The 21,497-nt window shown below is 42.7% G+C and overlaps 1 protein-coding gene across 1 annotated transcript in view; it reads right to left on the bottom strand.

Annotated features, from left to right (window-relative positions):
* Window positions 1-2,559: 2,559 nt before the first annotated feature.
* mrpl23 (mitochondrial ribosomal protein L23) overlaps window positions 2,560-21,497 on the bottom strand; it is a 55,656-nt gene continuing 36,718 nt past the window's right edge. Inside the window, exon 5 of the mRNA XM_078257547.1 lies at window positions 2,560-3,570. Coding sequence (XP_078113673.1) covers window positions 3,406-3,570 — 165 coding nt within the window. The 3' untranslated portion in view covers window positions 2,560-3,405. The remainder of the gene's footprint in view (window positions 3,571-21,497) is intronic.

Here is a 21,497-nt window from a genome sequence, read left to right as displayed (position 1 = left end):
GATAAACTGTAGCTCCTCTTTTAAGAAATCCATTGTATGACTGACATGTTTAATCCATTTATTGATAGTTTATTATAGGCATTTATCAATCAACACACACCACTAAACATTTAAAGATTTATTTGTGCTTAAAAGCACTTGTTCCGGTGCGTCCCACTCTAGGAATTCAACCATGTAGTTGCAATATCATTTGCCTGTCATCCCCCTCTATATCCCCTCATTTCCCATCACTTCTCTGTCAAAAGTGTCAAAAGAAAATTACAAAAAAAGTGCCTTTTCCCCTAATGAAGAGTTACAATCCCTCTCAAACTCTACCATACCTTCATAAAAAGGAATCCCTTGGGTCTCGTTCGGCATTTTCTGGATCTAACACGAAGGACAATCAAGTGCATTAAGGAATCAGGGTAGCAAAACAATTCAAATGTGATTAAATAAATGTTAAAATATTATTTTTTGTTCTGACTAGGATGACCTCTGTAGAGTTCTGCAGAGTCTGCCACACAGTTCTCGCATCACTTTTTCAGAAAAGATCTTAAAGTCAAAAGGCTGCTACATAAGGAGACACCTGATGGCCCTCAAGATCTGCAGCCAGGATGATGCACCATGGTGTGTCTCCAAAGCTCACTTCATAGAAAGACACATATCACATCAAACTACCTCATCTTGTACCTAACTCAGCTTTCTGCTGCTGTATGCAGTGAGATGGGGGTCACCTGGCTCTCCTTCACTGCTGAAAGAAATACAAGACTTTTGGTAATTTTAGAAACCACAGTAACAGCAAATATTCTCAACATATAAACTGATTGTGTCCACATTTAAGGAATGTGATTTGGCTTTTATCCCACCTGAGGTTTTTAATGTAAATGTTGAGTTTTGAGGTCGACCTGTGTTCTGTTCTGGAAAGAGAAACAATCATCCGTTTTATTCAGACCCAAACACTACGCAATTTCGGCAGGTCCTCCACAGATGTTGTCACTTAAAAATGAAATTCTATCCTTCTTTAGCTCATGTAACATTGTTATTGATTAGAATAATATGCTACATTAGATTGTCAGTAAAAATCATATCATGTGTATTGATGATTTTGAGAAAAGCATTACTTCCATAAAAATTTGAATCACTCAGAAACCAGTCGGCAGAGAGAATATCATCTTACATTGGATGTCTCAATCTGTCTATGGCTTCATTTATTGTTTTACTCCTTCAACCTCTGTATGTTTTTCTTTTCATTAGTTGTTCTCTATTAAGAGCTAAAATGACTAAGAGACATTTATCTGTGTCAGCAAGTCTGTCTGTGAACTAGCAGTATCCATAATGTCCATAACACTACATAATCACCAGTGGCAGCAGGCCTTAAAGATCCCATATTATGCTCATTTTCAGGTGCATACTATTTTGGGTTTCTACTAGAACATGTTTATATGCTTTAATATTCAAAAAAATTCTTTCTTATACAGTCTGGCTGAAAATTCTCCCTGAAACGCTTGATTTTAGTCTGCACTGATTGGTCAGGGTTTCCGGGTCTTCCGCATCTGCCTCTCAGAGTCTCTGCACCGTCATTGCACTACCTACATATAGCATAGTTGTGACATCTCAACTGTACAGCAGTCGCTGACGTCCCGTTTAAAGGCAGTTTCTGAATACAGGCTGTGTGCATTTCTGTGTGGATTAAACGTTTTGATACTTTTACAGTATTTATATAGCACCTCGACCTGCTTTATAATAAAGACATGGAAATCTCACTTTTTAAACAGAGTAATATCAGCACCTCAATGCCCGTTACATTATGTATGCACAAATGTGTGTATCTGACTTTAGAAGGCACAGGGTATCCCCAGTACAAGAACAGGGGCAGATTAATGCTTGGCAAATACCAGAACTTCATTTCTCAACTTTCATGTGGGGTCAGTTCAGGCGAGAAGGAGAGCGAGAACAGGAATTTGGTTCTCTGTTGTCTCTCTATTTAGTCTCTCTGTTGGTTAAGCAGCTGTTTCTCTGGAGGTCCGGACTGGGAAACAGAGAGAGAATGAGCAGAGAAAGAGAAGGAAAAAAGTGAGAGTGAGGCAGACAGAAAGGAAATTGAGTGGCTGTGTAACAGGAGGCTTGTTTTGTTCCAAATCCGATTGCTTTATAGCAATGCAGGGGGTGAGTGGTTCCAGGCAGCAGACAATGGGCCAACAGGATCAATATTGACATTCTCCTTAGTGATAGCTAAGTTGGCTGGGTAAGGTCAGGGACTGGACCTTTGTACTAGCCAGCCAGCATTAGTGGTCACGGCTGGGGGACACTTACTGTAACCTTAGCCTCTCAGCATAATGGAGGGTCTGAGCGAGCCCAGGAGAGGTCCCTCCCCTTTATGGCCCTTATTACCGTAAGAGCGCTCAGTCCTCCAGTGGCCCGATTCAAACACAGATCATTACTTTGTCAAAACAGCTACCAGACCACATTGGCACATGCGCAGGCCAGCTTGTGTGGCGAACAGCGTCTCGAAGTGCCAGTTGTTGAGCGCAGCAGCCATGGGAGATGAGGCGAGGAGAACACAAGAAAAAGTAAGCAGAGCACTTTTGGTGACCGTTTATTAGTTCTTATTCCAACAGCACTTACAATTAGACAGATTCACTGGCAAGTCCTGCATGCTAGGCAAACACACACAAACACTGAGTACAATCTTTTCTCAGTTATGGCAAGAGGTGCTACCACAAAATAATAAAACACTCCAGCAAATTCCATGTCGTTGCTTTGCTGAAAAAACATCTCAATTGTTGTTTACCTAAAGTGGTCAATTAATCCCAGGCAAACTCATAAAAGAGGAAAGGATGTGGGTTGTCCAGGTAGTCTGATCCAACTGGCTGAGACTCAGAGCAACTAGGGATGCCACAATATACCCTTCCCCTGCGTGGCAGAAGAAGAGGAGAGTAGGGGAGGGACAAGGAGAAAGAGGGACAGCAGAGGCGACAGACGAGAAGGAAACTCCTGAGGAAAAAGGAGTCAAAGGAAGAAGAGGTGCAGAGGTACTGGTGCAAAAGACGAGGGGTAAAAGGAGAATGAGGTGAAACAGGAAGTGTGGGAGGAGGAAGGAGAGGAGGTCATCTGAGGTGATGGAGATTCTGTACGGTGGGCTGGTTTCCTGAAAGAGCCTCTCTCCTCCTCCTGTGATTCTGTTCTGGCTTGGGTTATTGGACCGTAGCTGCACAAACTCACACTCTCACTTTCTCTCTCTCTCTCTCTCTCACACACAGGTCGCCAGTCTCCCACACACATGCTCATTCTTCTTTACTAGTGAGTATTTCTTACAGAAATAGAAGTGACATCACAACAGTCGCGTTGTAAATCAATATATCATACTCCCAATGAAACACCCACGCCACACCATATGAGCACAGAGGTCCTGGTCAGTGGGCTGTCTCAGAGTCCGAACCACTCTGTGACCCCTCCTCTCCTGGGGTCGAGTTTCTGCCTCTGCTTCTCGTCCTCCATGAACTTCTCCTGCATCTCTTCCATGGAGCCCTCCGTCGGCATCTGCTCTTTTTCCGGGAAGATGTCAGGGAAGGTGAACGTCTGGCCCTGGGCCTGGGATGCAAAGGCAAAAAAAAGAGCAAAATAAGCTAAGAAAGCATCATGTCAATACCTAATAATAAGAGGAATTAGTTTATTTTCTACTTAAAAATCATTTCACAAACTGCAGAGTCAAACTGCATTTTCCTTTAACCATTTCCCTTTTCTTTGCAGAGAGAAGTGAGATACTGATTTGGAATTCAGGACACGGTTTCTCCCTCTATATTCCTCTTCCAGTTACACAAACGCTCTCTTTCTCTCTGGCATTCAATTTCTCCAACTCTCTCTCACATTTAATCTCTCATCTCTCTGGTCTTGATTTATTCAGAGGGAAAGGATGGTATCCATTATTTATTCCATACCAACCCATCTTTGGCCATGGCTAATGCATCACTGGCCCAACCGTAATCTGTCAGGCCAACGTAGAGTACAGTACAGTACACACACATGCATGCCTGCACACCCACGCACAAAACAAATAACAGGTCAGTGGGTGCAGCCATGCACACATATCCATAGCCTATCCCTTCAGCCTCGCCCAGACACCTGGCAACACAAATTTACTGTTATCAGTATCAGCTGGAGCCAAATCAAAGTTGAGTCGTTTGTCCTCAAATGACTCAACTTCATATGAAGCCGGATCATAACTTTTGATGATGAAGCGCACTTACATGTGTCATTTTTATCTCTGTGTTTGGATTTTGTGCAAACTGCTAATCCTAACAAATGCTCCCAAAGTAAATAATGATCACTAACATTGTAGTTTACACCAAACAACAGCTTCCAATCCATAATGACAAAAGTCCTCAAACTTCTAAATTATTTTAAATAGAGGCAGACCACTATAAAATGAATTGCTTCCATGAACACAATTGTCAATCAACTATTCTGTTTAAAAATGTGAAATATTTTGTTTGGGGTCAGTGTGTAGGCGTTAAGGAATGGTCTGGCTCTGATGTGAATGTTACTTTGTCTGTCTCCAACCCCCAAAATACCAAGAGAAACATGCATATAATTACCACATAGCATGGTTTAATTCCCAAAGGGGGAGACAACATGAAGCTCACTCAGCCAAAGATACAGAATGGAGCTGGCCTTGTCTACTCCATACCTTGGGTATCATTATTGTATGCTTAGACTTGTGAATGTGTAAATGTGTGTGCTCAGGTGCATGTTTGTATGTGTTTTGTTATGGTATGTTATGACCAGGTAAGTAATAATATCATTCATATTAAAACAAAAAATAAAGAGTAGGACAGGATACACATTAGAGCTTTATAACACACAAACAAGTTATGAGATGCTCCTTATTTACAGTACATATGTTGTACTTACATACAAACGTGTATACGCACCGAAATGAGCTGCACCAAATTTGGCTTAGCTAAAGCTCATTGTTTCCGGTTAAACCAAGTTTCACAGAGAAAAACAAGTTTTTTAAAAGCAGCAGACTGGTTTGAAACCCTATTTTGTCTTGAGTTTTATGTGCATCCAACATGCATAGTGTTTGCTGCTGCCAGAGGACACTGTTAATAGCAGAGGCTTTATGCCAAAATGACAGCATATAATATGCTTCTATTAACACAAAGTTATGTAATGTGAAGTAATGGGGAGAACATGCAAATGAGCTACTGAACATGTGCCAGAGTCCCTTAAGTAGATTAAAATACAACAACAAATAGTTAAACTACACAATGCTAATGCTGCAAAAAGTATTTTTAGTTCCAATTCCGATCTAGATTTTTGTAATATGTTATTTAAAAAACAACAACAATGAGTTAGCTTAAAGCCAAAAACAATGAGCCCTAATAAGCCACTGTCTATTTTCTTTTTATTTGTTGGAGAGACCACAGTCCACCTTCCACAAGCATTTCTTAGTTACGGACTAATCCTAATTAGGAGGTTTTCAGTGAAAAACAAGACACCCTGGTGGGAGAGACTGGCTGGGACTTAGCCTACAGAAATCAGGAGGTCACTGCTTTAAGATATTAACCACAACCCAGTCTTTATGTGTGTGAACTACAATCGGGCCTTACATGTCCATTCTGACAATACTGGCGTGACCAGGCATCTAACGACATACAACCATCCAAAACACAACTATTATGGAAAGTACTATTTTGGTATGATACTTAACACAGACTTGAATTCATGTTACTCTCTAAAACCTGGCCATTTGGATCTCTGATACCAGCTTTGAGGAGCAGCTAGAGCAAAACATGCACAACCTTCAATCAAAAGAAAAACCACCCTGGTTTTGTGTTCCTGTCTTGCGGCAACGCCTGTATTGCAAACTACAGGAGGTTTTCTAGTGAGTGCAGAAATGCAGGATGAGAGACAAGAGTGCAGACCCAGTGAGGAGGAGAGGGCTTAGTCAGGCACAGGCAAAGAAGCCAAAGAAGCACCTGGAAACCGACTGGCCTGCCAAGGCTCTCTGTGTCTCTCTGCACTCGCACATACTGCCATCGAGGAACGCATAATCCAGAACATAAACACTGGTCCAGGCCAAGGGAAGTTTGCTGCAGGAGAAGGACAAGGAGGCAGCAGGGAGAAAGATGGGTGTAGACGATTTGAGGATGTGACTTGGGAGGAGGAAGAGGAAAGTAGGGGTGACTGAGGAAGGGGTCTACCACAGCAGTATAAACACCAGACCTGGCAACGGAGGGAAACAATGAAGCAGTGCGCCAAACAAGACTTCGCCCAACTTGAACCAAACCTTGTCGCATGACAATTCCTAGTTATACGGCGCAGCACTGGACACCTTGTGTATACACATGGCGAAGATTAATACCGGCCTCAGAGAGCCCTCGATTCACAAAAACAAAGCCCTGAGATTGAAATCAACAAAGCCTTGAGACTCATTAAACAATGTGTTTGGCATCTGCAGGACACATTTCAGCAGTGAGAGAAAGTGCTGGCAGAGAGCATTCTTATTTTTGTTTGAAATATATACATCGCACTTAAGCAGAGGCAAAGCCCATGTCCCCTTGGCTCCCCCTCTTTGTGCTCAGAGCAATGTGCTGTGTGTCTGTCTGCCTCTCTCTACTTGTGTGTGTGTGTGTGTGTGTGTGTGTGTGTGTGTGTGTAGAGAGAGAGAGAGAGAGAGAGAGAGAGAGAGAGAGAGAGAGAGAGAGAGAGAGAGAGAGAGAGAGAGAGAGAGAGAGAGAGAGAGAGAGAGAGAGAGAGAGAGAGAGAGAGAGAGAGAGAGAGAGAGAGAGAGAGTGTGTGTATGAGGGACCGAGGGCCTGGCCAAAAAGGACAAAAGTGGAGCAAGACAGTCAGGCATTATGTACAAGGGTTTTCTGTTACCTACTATGCATCCTACACGACAGATTGTAGGAGTGGATATGTTTCCTCGCTCTGCCATCATCTTCACCATGCTCCCAATTGAAGCAAGCTGCCTTTCAAGAATATTGGGACGAGGCCCAACACTGCTAGTGATGTTAACATGCTCCTCTTACGCACATGAACAACCCATTACACCCACAGTTTTCCTTTCAATGGGAAAAGAAGGAGAAACATTGGGGGTGTTAAGAGGGGAAGGCAAATGTTGTCATTGACTCACTACCAACCCATCTCACTTTCCCCATCTGTGTGTATGTTTCCTTATTAAGCTCTAATTTAATGTCATGCTCTGTTCCAGGAAGCGTGTATTTAGGATGTCGGTCTGCACTGTGTCATTTGGGGACCATTGTCAAGACTTTTAACCAGTTGATTGGGGACATCTGTCAAATTGGGGACAGCTGGTGTGCCCGTATTGTTTTCACAGCAGTTACATTCAGAAAATGGTTTGTGTATTTATTGGTATGTGCTGCTTGCCTGTAGTTGGTGGAAGCCTTAAGGATACAAATGTACTCCAGTGAAATGTCCCTAAACCAAACCTGGTTTGGTATGTGAGTGTGTGTTAGGGGTGGAACAGTACATGTATTCGTATTGAACCGAAACCGTACGGGCGTCTCGGTTCGGTACATGAATTTACACGGAGAATACATGGTATAAAAATAAATAAAACTTAACTTAATTAATGTAATGCGGAACTACTGTTAGACACGCGGTTCTTTAGGGACACCTAATCTGTAGCCCTGCCCTTAGCTCTGAAGCTCCCGAGCTCCGCCTACATGTCGAGTCAGTCGGTCCAGTGAGTCCACACGAAGCAAACTAGTCCCTTCCATATACAACCAGCTGACGTAGCTGACATGTATCCCTTCTCGCCTCGACCACAAATGGCCTCCCGGCCCGTTTGCTTCGCTGTTTGCTCTGGTATTAGCTGTTTGCTCTTGTATTAGCTGTTAGCTCCGCTATTAGCTCTGCTATTTGCCGTTAGCTGTTAGCTTCGCCGTTAGCATGTGAAGCTAACACCAAAACTTGTCAACTGCTCTGTGTAACCGAAGCTGCTCTTTTAACATCCCTGCTCTGTGCATTCACATATGAGAACAGTGCTGGTCTCCCACGTCACACTAGTAACTGATTGTCTTATTTTGTTTACAAGTTACAGATGGAGTCTGGAGATGATGCAGGGTACTTATTGTTTACTGTTTACATCTTACTTTATACACTTCAAGCTGTTACAGCTAGCTCAGTGGACAGCCTGAGACATGAACAATAAAAAAAATTGCCTTTTGCATTTTTGTTTTGCTTTTCCCTCCATTGTACCGAACCGTGATGTCTGAACCGAGGTATGAACCGAACCGTGACTTCTGTGTACCGTTCCACCCCTAGTGTGTGTGTGCGCGCGCTCGTGTGGATACAACAGAGTCTTACACAAACCCTAAGTAATCCTGTTTGTAGCCCCAGAGGGAAGGAGGGAAAGAGGAGAGTGAAAAGAGAGAAGACCAGGTGAGAGATGGAAAGAGTCACACAATGGACAACTGTATTCTGATTGACCTTTGCTTCTAATCTGTAGCATACAGTTGTAACAAAAAAAGCCGTAGTTTGGGATTTGGGGGGGGGTGGGGGAGTGTCCTGGTGTGTGTTTGTGTATAACAATTTCCCGCTTAAGAGAAGAAAAAAAAAATAGAAGAATGTTGAAAAAATTGACAAATGTGTTTCGGCAACCTTGGAATGCATGTGAAATCAATACAGGAAAAATGTGACGGGGGTGACTCTTTTATTATTCATAAGCTTAGATTTAAGTATGAAATATGAAAGCCATAGTTGTTCTGGCTTGATGTATTAAAATGTCTTTGATAAAAACAGGAAGGTGCCGGTGCACAGTGCTTTTCCGACCTGGAGCTGAATAGAACATTATGGCACAGTAGGCAACTGAGGACACAAAAGGCTGATTCAACCTGCTGCTCTGAGAGTTAAAACATACGGGACATGACTGGACCGGACTGGACCAGGACCAGACACTGCCATGTGACAGATACACATCAGCATTTAAATGCCTCTGAATGGGCTGCACAGTAAGTACAGAAAAGAACTATGCTACAAATCTGAACTTAAAACAAAAACAAAAAAGAGGCTTTCGAAGATGATTACTCAACCCCATTGTAGTAGGTTTGACTTCATTTTCCGATTTCCTCAATCCACAGGACAGCCTCCATGGTATCCGATTTTATGTGCTCTGGAATGAAATCAGTTTGGAGCAACATTTTATTACTTTGAAGACTGTTTAACAGCCGTAAACCTACTCTTGAGGTCTAATGGTGCCTACCTAATGTAGACAACTTAAAAATTGTATCCATCTTTTACGACCTGAAATCAGCCTCTCTTTTGTGCTCTCTCGAAAACCTTGAGATGTGACTGAAGGGTGGGGTACGCTGACTTCTTAAATGACCGCAACTGACCAAATTAAAAAACACAGGAGCTCTAAATCTGGTCACAGAGACTGAAAAGTCTTTAAGTGGTCTGGAAATGTGAAACTAAGCTGTTCACACCAGCCAGTCAGACAAACTACATATCCCTTTTATTGATGAGGGACAATCCAGAAGGCATCAGAAGATAGAGCCATTCATAAAGCAGTCAATACAAATCAACCAGATGTTGGGGGTTGCCATTAGAGTACGGCCAAATCTGGACCGCACACTGAAACGGAGAAGTGTTGACGACGCGGTAAGAAATCTCATGAGGCTGTGGCTTATGCGGCTGCGGTGGCAGTGTGGCGATGTGGTGGGGTAAACCCTGGCAAAGCTCAGAGACAACTTGAGTAGTAGTAGTAGTAGGTGTGTGTGTGTGTGTGTGTGTGTGTGTGTGTGTGTGTGTGTGTGTGTGTGTAAACCTTGTTTAACTAGGGAATTGTTGACTGCAGCATGCATCATGCTCTTTTTCGACAACTCGTCAGTCCCTCCAGGATTTCGCGATCGCGCCAGTTCACGCGAATTCAACCAATCACCGCAAATTTGGTGCGACTCACAATTTTGACCAATCACCGCAACTTTTCCGCAAATTTGACCAATAACCTGAAGTTTCCAGCGACTTCAACCATCCCAGCAGTCCCACGTGCACTTTGAGAGCCAATGACCAAGCAGGAGTGAGAACGGGTTGATCATTTCCTTGTTTGTGTTATAAAGAGAGGCGTATGTGACTCGAACATCTCACATTACCAACAAAATGTACAGCGAAAGACCGTGCAAAACATTTCAGACCATCCTGCCAACCTGTATACATTTTAACATCAATGTACGCTGTAACGATTTTTCACTCTAAAGTCGCTGCCGTTTCAATCCTGTCGGCTATCTGCAGTGGGCGGGGCTGCAGCTCCGTTCCCCTCGCGACTGACGCTCGCATACACACACAAACACACATACACACAGACACACACACATGGTGGATGCAGGAAAAAAAGGAAATGAGATGACACGATGACCTAAATTGAGGACAGCTGCGCTCATTATTGTAAGTGCAATGATAAGTTAAAGTCAGTACTTTATCAAACCGTATGAATGTGTGTCCCAGGCCAGGTTAGGAAATTAACTAACAATGTAAAGATCAACAGGCCACTGACACATATGTTCAAATTTGATTCATTCAATACATTATTATTTTGTCTTAAATCCACCAGCCATTTTCATATTATACCAACATTTGCAGCATCCTGAGCCTTTTTGGTAAGGTTACTAGGAAATATCAGCCCAGAGTAGTTTTATTCTCCCCAAAACATGTTTTCTTTTTATTTTTAAAGAACTATAAAAAAAAAAAAAAATAAGGGCATAATCTCTGGTCTTCATACCAGATAAAACAGAATTAGCTGACTACAGTGATCAGTACAGGCTGTGGTTTGCCCTTGGTTCATTTTGTTATACTAGCCTTTCCAAGCATGAGTAACTGCTGGCTATCCGATGTCAACATTCATCTCCTTGTACCAATAAGATCATATGAAGAAATGACCAAACAATGGACAACATGTTCATGAAAATGTTCTGGGGCTGTTTCTTGTAATTAGTTCACATTACATTCCCTGTTAAAAGTGGATCGACCAGGTTTGCTTTGAATTATACTGTAATAATACCTGAACAAACCAACAGAACTAAAAGTAGGAAGGGTATTTTTCACAGCCAGTTGAAGAGGTCTTACCCGACCCTGTTTGGTGAAGTGTGAAAGCTCAAACGTGGTGCAGTCTAGGCTTGTGCCGATTGGCGATCAGGTCGTATATCGCAGATTGAAGTAATGATCGGTGATTGGGTTTTCCTACACATGTGGTATATTAAAGCGATTTTAACTAACTTACTATCAGAACTATAATCTAGAATCTGCGCCCTACTGTTTATTTTCTGGTGGAGCGGTAAGTCTGCCCACTGAGCCACGTTAATCAGCACAAACAAGTGAATTTTAAATCCTTAACGTTAATTACAAAGGAGTTTGCAGTCTTTTTTCCATGCATCTAACATCTGATGGGCTTTGCTTCTTTCAGACAGTCAGCCAGCCCCCCTGGCTTCCCGGCGGCTGCCAGGGGACAGGAGCTAACGTTACATTAGGTCAGCCCGCACCCATTAAAGTTACTGGGGGCTAAGATACAGCAGTTAACGATCGAGTTTCCCTGGTGCTGAGCTTTGCCTCCTAGGACTACAGTTATTACATAATTATCACATTAGGAGGCAGAGGAACAGCTAAACGTTTGACACGCTGATTAACAGAGAACTGGAAAGTGAGAGAAGCCACCGCTAACTGCTAAACTAAAGTAGCTAACAGAACGAACACCGTGTAAATAACGGTGGATTAGCTAGAAAGTCACTAAAAGGAGATCACTATGAGTGTTTGAGTAGACTAGTGGAACCTTAGGTTTAAATGTAAAGTGGATAATTAGCCGCTGTAATGAAGAATATGACAAAAATAACTGTGTCAAGCTACCGAAGCAAGACGCTAGCAAAACAGAAGCATGTCAGCACGCCAGCCAAGCAGCAGGCAAGACAGCCGAGCCGGTGTTGCCAGTTTAAATGATGAAAGTGAAACCTCCTCAGCATATGCATAATATGCTATGTCCAATTACATGTTCAATGTAGCCTATCGGCGATCTCTTGTAACCCAGATTGGATGATTTCAAAATATTAGAGATTGCCCAAGCCCAGTGCAGTCTTATAAAGTGGTCTTACGTCATGTATACTAACAAAACCCACTGTAATGACTCTCCACTCTGAAAGGCTAAAAGACAGAAACCTAGGTTTGCACTCAAGTATTCAGGCCAAATCTGAAAACGCCCTAAAAAAGCTACAGAGATCAACTGTATCAGTCCAGTCCAACACAGCCCCACTGTTGATCTTACCCCACACCTACAGAGAATCCTGTGCTCATATTGTGGAGCTCTACTCTATAGTTTCATAGCCCAATAGTGCATAATCTATGGGTGCTTTTTTTATCTGCAATCACAGAGAAGAAATAGTTGAAGAAAGGATTGGAAGAGGAGAAGAGATGATGACTAGCCTGATGACTGTAAACAGCTCCGGCTGCCAGGCCCCTGGGTGGGCCACACATTTACTCTCACTTTATCTCATTGATTGAGACACACACACACACACACACACACACACACACACACACTCTGCCTTGTTGTTCCGCCGTCCAGACCTTCTGGTACAAACCATTCCAGGAACAGAAGAGTGAGAAAGAAGGGAGGGTGAAGGCGTGAAGAAAGTCAATACCAAAAAGTAGACAAAACTGGACTGTTGTTCTCTCAGAAAAGGCAGTGAGGTAAGAATGATTCAATAGGAAGATGTAAGATAAAACAGTGAAAAAGTAAATTAAAACAGTCAGGTTAGGAAGTTGTTGAGATGAAATGAGAGCCTGAAAGGCATTTAGCAAAGTAACAGCTGAGAGAAAGAGCAAAATCGCCCTGTCTCTGTAAAAGACATAAGTGGCAGTGAGAGGAGAACACTAACCAATAGCATCCTGCTGTGGGTTTGTTCAGGGTCATGACCCCGGCCCTCCCTCCAATTACAATGACATCTCCTCCACAGCTTAGCAACAGCCAAATAACTTGGTCAGCTTTGGCTTGCAGCAGTGTATGTTTGTGTGAGTGTCCATGTCATTCACATTAATGGCCTATGGTACACATGACGGAGACAGACAATATTTTGGACAATGTTTACAGAATGTTTTGTGTGTATGTATATGTGGTCATGGGGAAATTAACTGCTTACTGTGCGATTACTGATTCAGCATTGATGCATAAAACCTCTTAAATCGGAATTCAGAGGTTTACTTATAATCACTAACTTGCCTCTGACTGGCAGCTTCTTTATACTTTTACTGTATATACTGTCATAAGACTAGATTTTGTGGTCTTAAGCCGCCTACACATGATCCGCAGTAAAACCGTTGTGCGTTGGCTATTCCATTATTTTCTTATAGGGAGAGTGGTGCCACCCAACTTGGCGTCGTGCTCGGAATTGCCGCCAAGCACTGTGCTCAAAGTTTGAATTATTTGAACTTTGAACTCGTTGCCGCTGACCTTTCAAGGCGCAACCAATTCCAGAAGCAATGATAACGTATGCCTGCTCTGCGCTTTGCCTCTCTGCTCTGCGCCCTACCTCGCAGTTTTACCGTGTGTAGGCGGCTTTTCTTTTCTAATAGATCTTTTTTTTAGCCTAACCACGTTTAATATACAGTGGGGAGAACAAGTATTTGATACACTGCCGATTTTGCAGGTTTTCCTACTTACAAAGCATGTAGAGGTCTGTAATTTTTATCATAGGTACTCTTCAACTGTGAGAGATGGAATCTTAACCAAAAATCCAGAAAATCACATTGTATGATTTTTAAATAATTAATTTGCATTTTATTGCATGACATAAGAATTTGATCACCTACCAACTAGTAAGAATTCCAGCTCTCACAGACCTGTTAGTTTTTCTTTAAGAAGCCCTCCTGTTCTCCACTCATTACCTGTATTAACTGCACCGGTTTGAACTTGTTACCTGTATAAAAGACACCTGTCCACACACTCAATCAAACAGACTCCAACCTCTCCACAATGGCCAAGACCAGAGAGCTGTGTAAGGACATCAGGGATACAATTGTAGACCTGCACAAGGCTGGGATGGGCTACAGGACAATGGGCAAGCAGCTTGGTGAGAACTGTTGGCGCAATTATTAGAAAATGGAAGAAGTTCAAGGTGACGGTCAATCTCCCTCGGTCTGGGGCTTAAGGCAAGATCTCACCTCGTGGGGCATCAATGATCATGAGGAAGGTGAGGGATCAGCCCAGAACTACATGGCAGGACCTGGTCAATGACCTGAATAGAGCTGGGACTACAGTCTCAAAGAAAACCATTAGTAACACACTACGCCGTCATGGATTAAAATCCTGCAGCGCACGTAAGGTCCCCCTGCTCAAGCCAGTGCATGCCCAGGCCCGTCTGAAGTTTGCCAATGACCATCTGGATGATCCAGAGAAGGAATGGGAGAAGGTCATGTGGTCTGATGAGACAAAAATAGAGCTTTTTGGTCTAAACTCCGCTCGCTGTGTTTGGAGGAAAAAGAAGGATGAGTACAACCTCAAGAACACCATCCCAACCGTGAAGCATGGAGGTGGAAACATCATTCTTTGGGGATTTTTTTATGCAAAGGTGACAGGACGACTGCACCGTATTGAGGGGAGGATGGATGGGGCCATGTATCGCGAGATCTTGGCCAACAACCTCCTTCCCTCAGTAAGAGCATTGAAGATGGGTCGTGGCTGGGTCTTCCAACAACCCGAAACACACAGCCAGGGCAACTAAGGAGTGGCTCCGTAAGAAGCATCTCAAGGTCCTGGAGTGGCCTAGCCAGTCTCCAGACCTGAACCCAATAGAAAATCTTTGGAGGGAGCTGAAGTCCATATTGCCCAGCGACAGCCCCGGAACCTGAAGGATCTGGAGAAGGTCTGTATGGAGGAGTGGGCCAAAATCCCTGCTATAGTGTGTGCAAACCTGGTCAAGAACTACAGAAAACATATGATCGCTGTAATTGCAAACAAAGGTTTCTGTACCAAATATTAAGTTCTGCTTTTCTGATGTATCAAATTCTTATGTCATGCAATAAAATGCAAATTAATTACTTAAAAATCATATAATGTGATTTTCTGAATTTTTGGTTTAGATTCCGTCACACAGTTGAAGAGTACCTATGATAAAAATTACAGACTTCTACATGCTTTGTAAGTGGGAAAACCTGCAAAATCGGCAGTGTATCAAATACTTGTTCTCCCCACTGTACGTTGCTGAGACAAAGTGGCTACCACTTTGCTTTTACGGTGGCTGCTTCACAATGAAAGCAGTGTTTCACCAGTTTAATGCTTTTAATTTGAAGTAGTTAAAAAAAAGGAAAGATATGTTCCGTTTGCATTAGCATTAACTAAATACAGCTCTGCTTTGATGTAAAGACAGTCAACAGTAAACAGCAAGGCTGTTATCAACTGGACAAAATTGCATTGGATTACATGAAACATTTTCCTGTGAATCCCTCATACTTAGGTAGGCAATCTAAGGCACTGTTTACACGATGACGCTCCTGGGTGAAAACAACAAAATATTTTATCGGATGTGCCTTTCGTTTATACGGCGACAGCGTTTTTGGCACTCAAATGGAAATCTTAAAAACGCTCCACCGTCGTGTTCCCGTCTAAAGGGTAAAAACACAAAAGTCTGAAGACAGCGGTGTGGAGAGAGATGAGAAAAAGGCGTTCAGGTAGTCTGTTGTTACGGAGTAGGGTACAGAAATTATAGGCTCCTGTTATCTAAAAGATTTTCAATGTAATGGGTCAATATTTAAATGATTTCGACAATGTGGATAAGGTTGTTATAGTTCGATGACCATATATAGGCTATTCATTTGAGCCAGCTGCCAGAGTAGGCTACAACGTTGCGGATGAAGAGAAAGAGAGAGAGCGAGTGGCAGCGGGCAGAGGAGGGTCTGCTTCAGCCTCCTCTGCCTGCTGCCTCTCGCTCTCAAGCAGCGGCTGAAGGGCTGCGAGGCTCAGGATATTGGTAGTGCTCCCGTGGGTGCTGTGCTGTGGCTTATCACGGTCGACTGTGTCGGTCATCATCAAACAAACATGCAACTCCACCTCCTCATCTGTCCAGACAAGCTTTTGTTGTTCGCTTCGACATGTTTTGGTTTCGCGCTACTAAGGAGAGAAATAGAAGGAAGGTTCTACGCAGGCGCGCTGACTTGGTGTTATTTTAAATGTGTTATTTTTAATTATGATGCAAAACAACATATGAGCACAACCCTTAAATCAGGAGGCTGCATGAACTCGTGTCCACTTTAAGCAAAGAAGTGATGTGTAGATAGGAACATCCTAATCAGTTCCATGCACTGAGGACAAACAACAATTATGGTATTGTTAATGTGGTCATACAGTTAGAAAAAGTACTTAAGATGCATCAAGATGCGCAAAGACTTATATGTAACTGTGTGGTACCTAGAGACCCCCAGCCCTAGTGTGTACATGCTTTGTGGGACAAAGAGCAGGAGGCAGGCAGGTGGGTAAACACTGGCTCTGAAAATACTTTAAGATCTTTTGCAGGGACCCTCTGACGTACATAGTGCAGAGCATCCAGTGATACATAGGCATATACTGTACTTCTGCCCAGAGACAAACCGAGGGTGAGAATGTGTGTGTGTGTGTGTGTGTGTGTGTGTGTGTGTGTGTGTGTGTGTGTGTGTGTGTGTGTGTGTGTGTGTGTGTGTGCGTGCGTGTATGTGTTTGTGTGTGTGGTAGTTTTCATGTCTGGGCATGTCTGCTCCCGGCCTGCTACTGGAGACATTGGACCCTGGTAACAGAGCTCTGAGGAAAAGATCATCACTATCTAAATACACACCCAGCCACCCACAAAGACGTTTACATCCATCTGGTCTTGAACTGGACACTCGGAGGATAACAACAACAATAACAGCCAAGAATAACACAACCAAATCTGTCGACATTAGTAATAACAACAAAGAGTGAATCATATAGCCTTCTGTCTAAGACGCCAACCTCTGTACCTTAGAGCCAAATCACACCTAAACCTCGCCTGTCTCAACCACCCACCCCCCATTACACACAAATACACACACATAAACAGCTGTTCACTATCATTATCCCCTCCATCTATGTCATTCAATGATCCACCCCCCCCACCCCCCTCTTCTCCCCCCAACCCCCACAATGTACCCCATTTCTCTCTCTCAACGCATGTAAACAACCCTCACACCCCCCCCCCCCCAATTTCAAGCATTTCCTCCACCCCCTCTCGACCCCAGACCTAACTATCTAGGCTAACACACACACACACACACACACACACACACACACACATTTGTTTCACTATCTTTGTGGGGACCCGTCATTGACATAATGCATTCTCTAGCCCCTTACCCTAACCTTAACCATCACAATTAAATGCCTAACCTTAATCCTAAAACCAAGTCTTAACTAGCCCCTTACCCTCACCCTAACCATAACCTAATTCTAACCCTAATCCTAAAACCAAGTCTTAACCCTCAAACAGCCCTTTAACCTTGTGGGGTCCAGCATTTTGGACCCCACAAGGCTGTGCAGAACCCACAAGTATACTGTATTCCCCGGTTTTTGGACCCCACGAATATAGTAAAACAAGCACACACACACACACACACACACACACACACACACACACACACACACACACATCCCTACATGCAACATAAACATCCAGGCAATGCCTCTGCCCCCTCCCTGACTCTGAGGAATGTGGGGACCAGCTGGTGGAGAAAATAAAAAATGAAGAAGCAATACCAAAACAGGAAATGCATCAGCAGGGGCCTATCAGAGGATTTTATCAGGCCAGTGGCAGCCCCACTGAGAACCTGGGTGGCGCCGCATTGGTGATTGACTGATCAAAGTGGCAGCTGTCATTACAGGTCAAGAGGTCAGGGGTAATCAAGAAAGGTTACAAGCATGCACTCATGTGTGCATGCTTGTGTGTGTGTGTGTGTGTGTGTGTGTGTGTGTGTGTGTGTGTGTGTGTGTGTGTGTGTGTTGCCATGGCTATCTATATATAAAAGGGGAAACCTGGAGGAAATGTGGGAGGAAATGAGGGTGATGAGAAAAGATGCTGCAGAGAGAGATAAAGAATCAATCGAAAACAACAAAAAGGAAAGACGGAGAACGAGATGTTTGATGTTACATTACACGAGATTTCTGTACTGTTCTGCTTTTCAGACGTTTTTCCCACTTTTCCTTCTTTTGTTTTGTCTTGATATAAATGTCTGACAAACATTTGCCGTGGCAATACATCTGCCGCACGGTCATGTCATTAAAGCTTGTATCATCTGAACTAAATCAGGCGTAAAGAATCAAACGTGTGAGAAAGAAAACAGGGAGCCTCGACTGAAGCCATTCAAAAAAAAGGTTTGCGTGTGAGATTCCAAACCGGATGCTTAAGACCCTGCTCAGTTCTCTATAATTCATGTTCTCTCTCCACTGAGCTCTTATGAAACCTACACATGCACTCTCACACAGCCACACAGGATTTTACTTAGGGGTGAATTTTCCAAATCAGGAGACACATAGGGAGATGGTGGGCTTTTCAGCGAAGCTTGATTGCCAAGAAAAGCTTCTCCTGATATTAGGCTCACCACCAGCATACATGCACGCACGCATGCATGCGCGCACACACACACACACACACACACACACACTAATTAGTGTATCAGCCCATTCCTTCCTTCCGAAGATTTATACGCCTCGAATGCTGACAGATACATTTAAGTGAAAGTAGGGCTGCATGACTGTGGATGAAAGGGAAATCATGACTTTCTCACATAGAACTGGTACTACAATTTTCTCTCCCAATTCTTAGTAAAAACATGTAATAAAAATGTTGCATATATAATGTCACTGGGCCTGCAGGAGCTCACTGGGCATAGTGATGCACCGAATAAGGCTCTAGTTTGGCAGTTAGAGAGCAGAGATTTTCTGTTAGATCATCTGGGAAAGTTTATTTGGCCTTGATAGCTTCATCACATTGTGTTTTGTGGTGATAATCGTGGTGATTGTTTAAATATGTGGTGTTTTACTGTGGAGCAGAACATTGTGTGTGAACATTATATGCTTTTGATTGTCAGCATCATCATTATATTAGTGTAAGTTAAAAACAACAGAATATGACCCTTTATCAAGTATGAGCAAAATGGTGCTAGAACTGGGGTTAGATAAATTCTCTTTGCATATTTATTGATTTTAGACTCATTTTGTTTTCATTTCTTATGTTCCATGTGTTTGTGCATTTTGTTTAAATATAACCAGGGATGTCGTTAGGCCTATTTTAGGGGTGCTGAAGCTACCCTAAAATGTTCCTAAGCGCCCCTAAATAATAATAAGAACAACAATAATAATTAGATTTTTTTTACAGTGCACTCTGTATCACTAACTACGGTAAATCAATCTTCCTTCACCATTCATCTGTGTGTCGGTGTGTAGTGTGTCTGTTTTAATTCTATTTTACAACTGTCAGCTGGTCAAAATGGCAGTGTTAGAGGCTCAACGAGCGCCCACGTGCACGAGCTACTGAAGAGAGCCAAGCGGCATTAAAACAAAGCAGAGAATCAAAGATTCTGCAACTGTATCAAGCATCTCATTATCACTAACCGTATCCCCATTCATATTTAGACGCAACAAATTATATATATCCAGCTACAAAATAGCTGAAAAGTCGGAAGTACAAAGAGTCGTCGTGCTATCAAGATGATGCAACGTCTCGTTGCATTGGTGTGGACTGGCAGCTTTCAGAGCGTTGCAGACCAGAGCGTTGCAAGTAACTGAAGGATTCATCTCATCTCGTCATTACTCTTTGGTCTGAACTCGCTACTACACGCACACAGATGAATGGTGAAGGAAGATTGATTACATGTAGTGTGTGATACAGAGTGAAACTGTAAGTTTTAATGACCTGCTTACCTTTAGCTACGTTTTACTGAGGTAAAGGAAAGGGGATATTTTGGTTTGCTATGGAAAACAATAGTCTACCTAGAGTGAACGAACAAAATACAAGAAATAGTTAACCTAGCAAGCTGTCCACAGCTCTTTATTCATTGCCAATAATATAGCCTATCTCTATAGTATTCTAAAACAATATCAGTCCCCATAGAATGTTGTCAGTGAAAACTAAATGTCATAGGGTCCCTGTTAATGCTATTGTACCAGTGTATCCTTCAATTCATTGAGCAGATGGATATTGGAAGATATTTTATTCGAAGAGAGAAAGAGAAGGAGGAGATTGGCAGGGCAGTTGATTCTGAGGGAGCCGGCGTGATTGAGGTCAGTAGTGGTCTATAGGTCTAAAATGTGGGGTGTTTTGTTTACTTCTAACAATAAGCATTTGTTGGCAGGTCTAGGCACTAAGGCATAGCCTAAACTAAATTATTTCATTATATTTATTATATATGCTAGCTATATTCATGCTTTTCAACACTGCACAGCATTCATTGGCTGTGATAAATTAAATAAATATGTAAATGTTGCCTAAATGTAGGCCTTAAAATTCTGGTTCTTGGGTTATACTGTATGCAATGTATGCAATGACACTCTGATTGAACCAATCCACAGTGCAGTTGCAGCAATTAGTGTAATTAAATAGCATTCTTTGGACAACTTATCTTATAGAGAGAGGAATTAGATATACAGTAGTATGCTATTACTTTATCACACATTTACACGAGCAGACAGATAGCATTTAAGTCATTGCTTACAGAAGAACTCATCAGGATCAAAGTCTGGCCGAAGTAAATTCCCCCATGCAGCTTTGATGTGTCTAAAAGCTAACATTACAGTAACTTTTGTTGAACAGTGTAGAAATGGAAGAAGAGGATATGTCTGTCACTTCTTACGTGTTAACATCTTGGTTTCTTAACTGGTTGTTGAAATAAGTGTGGCTCTAATACAGTAACAAAACGCAAGTTAGAAATACCGTGGGGGCTAAGCACCCCCTGTCTTTAAATCCTAGTGACATCCCTGAATATAACTGTCCAGAGTGGTTGGTTAAAATGAACAAGACACTGCCAGGTTATTTGAAAATGATAACTCCGGATATTTTACATTATAATTCTTTTAACTAATTATACCCACAAGAAATAGCGTAAGAGGGATGCCCTTTGCTGGGAAAAGTAGAGTTTCAAATTTCAACAACAACTAGTTACTGCATTCTAGGCTACTGAAAAACAGCCTGGCATACAGGAGAAACATTGTCATGTAAGAATTACTAGTGGTATGAATTGAAATAGCATTTTTCATTTGATTAATCGCCCAGCCCTATGTGAAAGACAAAAGTGAGACGGACACAGAGGAGAAGAAAGCACTGGGGGAAAAGTGGCAGAAGTTAAAAATGTTAATTGGCGTGATAAGCGAGGGTGAGGCGGCACAGGGAAGGGAAGGAAGCAGAGCGGCAGGCAGACAAGGCTGTGTGAGGAAAGCCTGTGTTTGCGTGACAAGGTGGGAAGGAGGAAAAGGGAGGGAAGGAGAGTGGGAGCCACGATGATCCAAATAGTTGAAAATAATAAAATTC

Source organism: Sander vitreus, chromosome 8 (assembly GCF_031162955.1).
Source record: "Sander vitreus isolate 19-12246 chromosome 8, sanVit1, whole genome shotgun sequence".
Lineage (NCBI taxonomy): Eukaryota > Metazoa > Chordata > Actinopteri > Perciformes > Percidae > Sander > Sander vitreus.
This window is presented reverse-complemented; position numbering and strand designations above follow the sequence as displayed.